The following is an 8,312-nucleotide window of genomic DNA, read 5'->3' as shown; positions in this document are numbered from 1 at the left end:
TGGTAATTACCGAGGTGGCATCAACATCATGCACTGCAGCAGGTATGGAAACGGCGTTGGCCGCATGGCTTGCAACAATGACGACAGCAGCTGAAATGGCGTCAACAGGTTTGGGTGCTGTGGTGGCTTCCATGTGCAAGGTTGTCGCCACATCGTCATCGTCTGTTGAGGTGGCAATTAAGACAGCAGGAAGGGTTGCATCAGCACTAGTGTTTGCAAGGGCGGTGGCAACAAAGTCTTCTGCAGCAGGCTTGTCCTCTATAGCATGGGCCTTGGCTGCAATAAGGCCTTCGTCTGCAGCGGGGTGTTCGTCCTCCAAGTTTCTAAGGAAGGCATCGATTATGGTTGCATGACCATAACAATCGGTATCTGCAGCTGGGCAGGAGAAAAGACAAGCGGTTGCGGCTGCAGGGTGAATTGGCGCCTCGAGGAGAGTGCAAAGCAGGGGAGCGCCAGGGTTGGCATCGCCTGCAAGAGTAGGCCGGGCTTGTGCTGATTTGCTCACAATGTCAAGATCGACACCAAGGAAGCGGCGGGCGCCCTGCAGAGCCACCAAGAGAACCATGGAGAGGTTCTTCACCCATAGCAGGAGAGGTGCAGGGGCTGCGTGGGGGGTCTGCTCATAGAGGCGGCAAGGTCTGAGCGCGGGAGCCAGCGTCAGGCGAAGGAGCCAGGAGGAGGATCTTCTGGCTACGATGATACCATGTGAGAGAAGGGAACTCACTGAGAGAGAGAGAGAGAGAGAGAGAGAGAGAGAGAGGCTGTTAAGCCAGATGACACGCAGAGGGAGAGAGCCAAGAAGCGATGGCTAGAAGCGTATGTTGTATTGATCCGAGGAGGTGCAGTTATATACACGTGAGGAGGCGGTTACAAGATCATGTGATTCATGGGAATGCGGGCCGTTTGGCATCTGACCACGTGTGTGGTGACTGGGTGATGACATGGATGGATGATGTGGATTAATTATTCCACAATCAACAATGCCTAAATGGTGGAAAGTTTGTCGCCATCAGACTCGCAGCAATAAGACCAGGTCCGGCATTCAGTTGATCCCGAGTGCGTTGATACTATGTAAGCTTCTGCAGCCCCTTAGAAGAAAGAGAACGGTCTGTAATAGCATTTGGCCGCTCAATCCCATTGTGCATGGTCAAGATAAGGTTGAAGGTCTCCAATACCACCTCCATAGTGGTTCATGCTTGTATCTTTGCAGATTTTCAGCTAGCCAGTGTGAGGGTCTTGCTTTGGGGCTGAGTGTGTGCAGATCTGGACAGACAGAGCATATCCATTGGATTGTTGTCAGCTCATCGTCAGCAAACATTATAACCTCTTCCGGAAGAAAACAACTTTTTCAGTTGCTTGTGCGCCCGACAGCATTGGCGAGCATCCGTGCCCTTTGACCAGTATCTCAAGGAAGAATGGGGTAAAACACTTTTCTGCCATGCTTGGGGAATGCATTGTATTTAAGCACAAAGTGTTCTTGACAAACTGCCTGTTGTTCTGGTTTGCAGAGTCATTTCAAGTTTAGAAGCTCGATTGGAAGGATGATGACCAAAAACGAGAATGATGAGGATAACGCACCAAAATTCATCTCTTATAACAGGTTTTTTTGTCAGTAACATGCAAGAAATTTGATGTACGCAAGATTGCAACTCATTGATGGAGGTCATCATCATGAGGGTGTTAGAGCTGCAACTTTTGAAAAATCCAAAAACCGTTGACATGATCAAAAATTGGATCGCAAACTCTCTCCGAGGCTTTGGAAAATATAAATGCACAGTTTCAAGTGCTGTTTTAAATGAGGATTGAAGTAAACTATAATAAGCATCTTTCATACATATATGTGCACATGCACACAACTAATCTCAAAATAATTTGTACAGATCCAATTAGCACGCTTCAAGAATTGTGACTGAGATGGATGAGTTAGCGAGTTGAGCTTTGACAAAAAAGGTACTCATCTTTGTGGTTCCATGGTTTGTCGAAGGTGGTTGAGGTTGAATGCAGTTGGGTGTCTGGCTTTTGACGCCCTTACTTAAAGGGAGTATGATCAATCTTGGGCGCTGCTGGAGCGGTATATTGGGAGAAGAGCTTTTAAGAGCTGTACACAAGGGAGCAGTCATCTTTTTTCTGCACCATGAGCTGCCAAATTTGGGGTTGGCGGCGGGGGGGGGGGAGGGCGTCACACCCTTGAGGCTTAAAAGCACCCCCCAGCGAAAAAGCTGCGCAATTAGCCGGTTTTTGCTGCACGTTTTGCCAGTTGCGCGAATTTTGTGCTGCCTCCACCTGGGCCTTTAGAGGGTATATGGGGGAGCCCTCTAAGCTGGCCGCCAGGTCAGCTGCGTGGTAGATGGCAATGTTCATTGGCCCACATCAGCATACAAAATGTCCATCATGTGTTGACACAAGCCGAGTCGCACCAGGGTGCAAGAGGAAATTATCTCAACTTTGATCGCACCTGCATCTGCAGTTCCGCGCAGAGAAAGCTATGAAAAACGCGAGGATATGGGAAAAAGCACAGTCGCTCATTGGGCAGAACCAGAGAGAGCTGCGCTTTTTCTGTCCGGAACGATAGCTTAATTAACCCCCTCATTTTCCAAAGGGTTATCGCAGCATCAGCGGGGCTTCTACCATCACGCAGAAAAAATCTCATTTTCTAATCTTGGAATGCTTCCTTCCTGCGACTCTGCTCTTATTTCCACCCAATCCAAGCAAAATGCTGAGCGCCTTACACAATCATGCCTTCCTTCACAAATTTAGCCCAAACCAGCAAAAAGCTCTGGACCCTCTCCTCCCCTCCAAAATAAAGTTGTCCCTTCGCCTCAAGTACCTTCTCTACTCGAGATCCCCTCAAGTCGAGCACCTTCATCGACTTCAACTTGCTAATACTGTCTGGGAGAACCTCAAGGGTGGCACATTCTACCAAAATCAACACTTCCAAAGTATCCAAACTGCCAATGTCTGTCGGTAACTTCTCCAGCATGTAGCAACCAAGTAAGTCCATGACTACTAATGAGCTCAGCTGGCAGATGCTCTCTGGTAATTGCTTTAGAACTCTGCAATACGACAGCTTCACCTTTTGCAAAGACCTGAGCTCTCCAAATCTTCCGGGCAACTGTTCCAATTTTATACATCCACTCAAATCGAGCTCTTTCAATGATACCAATCTACAAAAGCTGTCTGGAAGGCTTTCAAGCTTCTGGCATTGCATAAGAAAAATAGTTTCCAGAGCTACTAGATTACTTCCAAAGTCGTCCGGAAGGCCCTCCAAATCCGAGCACCCTTGCAAATCAAGATTTTTCAATAACCTTAAATTGCAAATGCTCTTGCACAATTTCGTGAGACTCAGGCACCCTGCCAGAGCTAATGATGTCAAGCTGTATAAGCTCCCCACCTCTGGCAATGCTTCTAAATGTTCACATTCATTCACAGATAGTACAACCACAGAGCTTAACTTATATACACTTTCAGGAAGTGTTCTAATGCTGGGGCATTCCATCAAGAAGAGAGTTTGAAGAGTACCCAAATTACCTATTTTTGTAGGTAGGCCTTGAAGACTCTCACAACTACTAATTTCAAGCTGTAACAGCAAATTTAACTTGCAAATGCCCTTGGGTAGGCCTCTCAACTTGTGACACTTCGCCAACCGCATCACTCTCAAGGCACTTAACCTTTCTATCCCTTCTGGCAACTCTTGTAAATTGTTGCATCCAATTAAGCTCAGTTCTACCAATAAATTTAAGCTGGAGATGCTATCGGGCAGTCTTTTCAACTTCTGACAATCATGCAGGTCTAAGCTTTCTAAAGCACTCAGGCGCCCCAGTTCCTGCGGCAATCGCTCTAATGCCGAGCACCCACGCACATGAAGGATCGCAAGCGATTTCAAGTTGCATATGCTGTCTGGAAGCCTTACTAGATTTTGACAGAATTCCAGTTTCAACTTTCTCAACCATTTCATCTCCTCCAAGCCCAATCCTTCCAGCTTGCGACAATTGCAGTCGCGAATTTTCAATTGAACTAAGGCTGAGGACAGCTTCTGAATGTTTCTGCATATATGGATAGTGGGGGATTCCTCGATGCCATACGCTTGGGAAGTAACAACCTGGGAAGAAGCCAAAAGATGTGGACAATCTTGAATGGATACATGCACCTTCTTGCTAGGTAGTGGAGGTAAAGCCTGTAAATGTATACAATCATGTAATCTTAGCCGCTCTAAATCTTCAAGGTCTTCAGGCAGCTGCGTTATGCCATAGCACGATTCGAGATCAAGTGTCCTTAAACATTGCCAGTTTGACACAGATATGAACCCATGCAAAACTGGGCAAGCATGAATTTTCAGTTTTTGTAGATTTCTGCACTTATAAATGGACACGGGAAGCTCCACTAATTCTCCAAATTGCTCGAGCTCAAAGTGTCGAACACTGCTTGGAACCTGATGACAAAGACGGTAAGCAAGTGCTTTTTGCAAACATACATAAACCAGTGTCAAAATCCTGACATGCATCCATTGAAATTTCACACGGCCATACAAATCTGAGGGCAACTGCACACACACTCTCATCAAGAACAATTTTTGTGCCAACTAAAAGAATCTCACCTGAACATCAAATAGTTGTCTAGCAAAGTTATTGTTTGCAAGCTTTAAGGACAGTAAGCTCTTTGGCAGGAGCAATTCATTGAATTCGAAAGAACCAGAGAGTTCCAATACTGTCAGTCTTTCTAAACCAGCAAAGAACCTTCCAGGCATTGGTGACATAGTTGCACCAGTTTGTTCCTCTTCAATTTTCAGATCCAAATGAAGAAACTTGACATTCAGAAGGGACTGCAAAAAAGAGGCATGGCTTCAGAATACGTTTTGAGTCCAAAGAATAGGCTTATTGCATATATATATCTCTACCTACTCCAATCAAGGAGACACCCCAATTCAGCTTATGCATATGATAGACTCACCTTATAAGACAATTAACCATCAGCTCCATGAAAACATACAGAAAGTAAGAAAAATGTAAAGGGAAATCTTGCGGTCTTCCTCAAGCGAAGCATCAAAGTTCACTCAAGCACAAATCAAGGCCTAGTCGGGCAACCGGCGGCGTAAGTTAGACTACTCTGGTAGTACCCACGTTCGTAGTCACCTACCGGTTGAAATCCCAAGCATGATGTCTGTGAGCATGTGCATGTCTTACTAGGTGCGTCTTTGCAAATACTCTTGGTGCAGATCACATCTTTCCTAGTAAGTCCTTTAGGCTTTCAGTATCTACTAGTGATAAAAATCCATTAACTTGCAAGTAAAAAGCAAGCTATAAACTCAAGCAAGTCACCCATAAGCTAACATATACTATTGACCAACTACCAAGAAATTCCATCCAACTAACATCATCAATGCCCAAAACCATGCATTGTACTATGTATGAGTATGGGTGATTGCATACCACACACACAAGCATGTATTCATAAATGGTCCATACGTTAAGTCTTTGTTATGGCCATAAGAATGCAAGGCAATGTCAGCCGTAATGAGCTCAAGCATCAATTGGAAACATTCAATGTGAAATTCACAGGGTAAAAATATAGTAATAACTTGGAAGCCCGCACAACAATCTTAGAGAGATGCCTTACAGTTCCATCCAATGAGAGCAAGGTCGACAAGTTGTCTATAGCATCATTCGTCCTCATCTTAAGAGCTAGCTTTCTGATAAACTCTTGCATACCGACCATCCTATTTTCAAAGCTAATACCATTAGCCAATTTTGAGGTTGAGGACTTTGGATCACCAGAGTAGATTAAGTGAGAACTTATGAGCTCCTCCATTGCTTCAACACCAACAATATTTTCAACGTCATCCCATTTCCATTCATGCAAAAAGGATGCTATATCAAGAAAAACTTCCTTGGCGTAACTTGACAAGTTGTTGTAGCTTTTTTCCAAAAGTGCACGCAACTGTACATTACTGTCAATAAACCAAGAAGTTTTTACTGTAATACTTGCAGCAGAATCCCAAATATCTCGATCTGTACAGGCTAAAAACCACCCTGCTGCCTTCAAGACTAGAGGATTGCCTGCGGAAAATCTACAGAGCCCATTCACCAACTCCTTATGCTCATCTAACCAAAGTTTTTTCGATATATAAGTGTATTGGGTTAAAAGTAAATCTTGGGCAGCACTGAACTCCATTGGTTGTTGTTTATATACCTTGAGTTGAAAAGGAATGCTCGGAACATTCCTTGTGCATACATCTTCCAAATTATCTATAATACTGCAAAGCCTTGAGGTAATCATGATAGAACTTGATGCTGATGGTGATAAGGCATTTAATAGAAGTTTTCTCAGATCTTCAGCTCTCCAAACGTTATCAATAGCTATGCAGAATGAATTGCCCCTGGCAACTAAAATCTGAAGCCTCTCTTTGAGAGCTACCCTTCCAGATTGCAAGCCTTGAAACTTGCTCACTGGGCCACCTAATTGTAACAGCATTGAAGCTTGTGCACGCATGAGAGTCTCATCATCAGGCTCATCGGTAACCAACTCTATGAATACTACGTAGGAGAAAGAGGGCTTTACTTCAAACATTTGTAACATGTGGAGTAGCAGGGTAGTCTTTCCAATTCCACCTTCACCAACTATGCCCACTACCTTGAGACAGTTCCTAGACCCAACAAACTCCATTATAGGATGAGCAAGCTGTGGCAATTGCGAAAACGTTTTTGAGGCATCCTCCCCATGCGATGTTGTCGCCACAGATCCTGTAAGCTTCTGCCAGTGAGAAAATCGACCCTGCTCTAAAGCAAGTTTTTTCTCCACTACATCAAGGGAAGCCCAAGCACTCATAAGCAGCTTATTGTGTTCACCCCACAAGTGACTGAGAGAAATTGAGGAGCGTGCCACAGAGATGGCCGAGAGTGCCTGCTGGACTTGAGTTAAAAGGGACACTGTGTCATCGCCTGGAGTCTTTGTTTCCAGAAGCCCCAGAGACAAAGCTTTGACGGAGAACAACTTCTTATGCACAGCAAGCAGATCCCTCTCAAGGCCTCTCTGCTGCAGCGATATGGTGGAAATAAGAGAGGAAATGGTCGAAATGAGAGTGCCCATGCTCGAAAGCAAATCCATTACGCAGACTGGACCCCTCTCTCTCTCTCTCTCTCTCTCTCTCTCTGTGCACGAACAGCACGCACGAAAACAAACAACACATGCACGACACGCATAGACAGAGCAGGGACGAGAGAGTGACCTCGCAATCGTCCCTTCGGCCAGAGGATGAACAGAGACGACAAAATTAAATAAAACTGATGTTAGATTAAATTTACGTTGACTTTCGACTGTTCGGCGTTTATCATAATTCGCGCCCAGCATTGTTTTCGAAAGAATACTTGACATGTTCAGCCTAGAAATTGATAAAAACTCCACGGTTCTCCACCAATCACAATGGGCTTTGTCTTTTGGCCATTGGGTTAGACAATGCACATCGTCCACTTTGGTCCTTCACTCTACCTCCATTTTGCATGATTCAATCACTATCACCATCTTGGACCCCAAAGTGGTAATAAAAGATTGGAATTCCCTTTAAGCAATCTCAATCACGAAGAAGAAGGAAACTTATCAAGACTAGTATGGCCGGCCGCCTCCGACGGCCTCTCTCTCTCTCCCCCTTTATCAGGCATGTCCGCAACCTCTCTGTCTCTTGCCACCAAGTGACAGAGGGGACCAGAATTCCTCTCCCCTAGTACAACGGCACCGTCTTCAGCATTGGGTTTAGTGTAATCCCACATACAGATTCTGAGATTTACCTCTCAAATTTAAATTAAAATGTGAGGAAACCTAAAAACTTTAGAGAAATTTAGTGCAAAAATTTTCAAATTTAGCCAACTTACTTGTCTCTATTGGTAAGACCAAGTCCCTTAGTGTGTATAACCATTTTGCACCATTGGAGAAAAAGGGATTGAAAAATTTAATGGGGATGGTTTTCATACATGGCAGACAAAGCTACGTGGATACCTCATGAAAAAACATCTATGGTCTATTGTAAAACCGAGAGTAAGAAAACCATCCACTTTTGTTGAAGGCACTCTCACTAGGGCCCAAATCGCACAAACACAAGCTAAAGATGAACAAGCACTCAGCATAATTATCACATCACTCCACGATAATTATTTGCACTTTACAGATAGTTGCACCACTGCAATCCAAGCATGGGATACTCTGAAACATAACTTTGGTGCTAAACAAAAGCAAAGTAACATTAGCTTAAAGAAAAATCTTTATAAACTTATTATGATTCAAGAGAAGGATGTTTCAAGCCTCGTTAACAGACTAATGAGCAT

The 8,312-nt window shown here is 44.4% G+C and overlaps 1 protein-coding gene across 1 annotated transcript; it reads right to left on the bottom strand.

Annotated features, from left to right (window-relative positions):
• Positions 1 to 1,748: 1,748 nt before the first annotated feature.
• LOC147462145 (disease resistance protein RPS4B-like) lies at positions 1,749 to 7,231 on the bottom strand. Its single transcript, XM_086509561.1, has 3 exons — positions 5,614 to 7,231; positions 4,595 to 4,819; positions 1,749 to 4,429 (listed from the first exon to the last, which is right to left on the bottom strand). Exons 1-3 carry the CDS (start codon positions 7,099 to 7,101, stop codon positions 2,726 to 2,728), a joined length of 3,417 nt encoding a protein of 1,138 aa, XP_086365687.1. The 5' UTR covers positions 7,102 to 7,231; the 3' UTR covers positions 1,749 to 2,725.
• Between the last annotated feature and the right edge of the window lie 1,081 nt (positions 7,232 to 8,312).

The sequence above is a fragment of the Adiantum capillus-veneris genome, chromosome 3 (genome assembly GCF_014529385.1).
Source record: "Adiantum capillus-veneris isolate H3 chromosome 3, ASM1452938v2, whole genome shotgun sequence".
NCBI lineage: Eukaryota > Viridiplantae > Streptophyta > Polypodiopsida > Polypodiales > Pteridaceae > Adiantum > Adiantum capillus-veneris.
The sequence above is the reverse complement of the archived record's forward strand: the minus strand, read 5'-3'. Positions and strand labels throughout refer to the sequence as shown.

Coding starts and splice junctions, on each gene's coding strand:
- LOC147462145 (XM_086509561.1), bottom strand. CDS start 7,101: ATGGATTTGCTTTCGAGCATGGGCACTCTCATTTCGACCATTTCCTCT. Junction 4,820..5,613: donor TGCTCTCATTGGATGGAACT/GTAAGGCATCTC, acceptor TCTTTTTTGCAG/TCCCTTCTGAATGTCAAGTT. Junction 4,430..4,594: donor GACAACTATTTGATGTTCAG/GTGAGATTCTTT, acceptor CTTTGTCATCAG/GTTCCAAGCAGTGTTCGACA.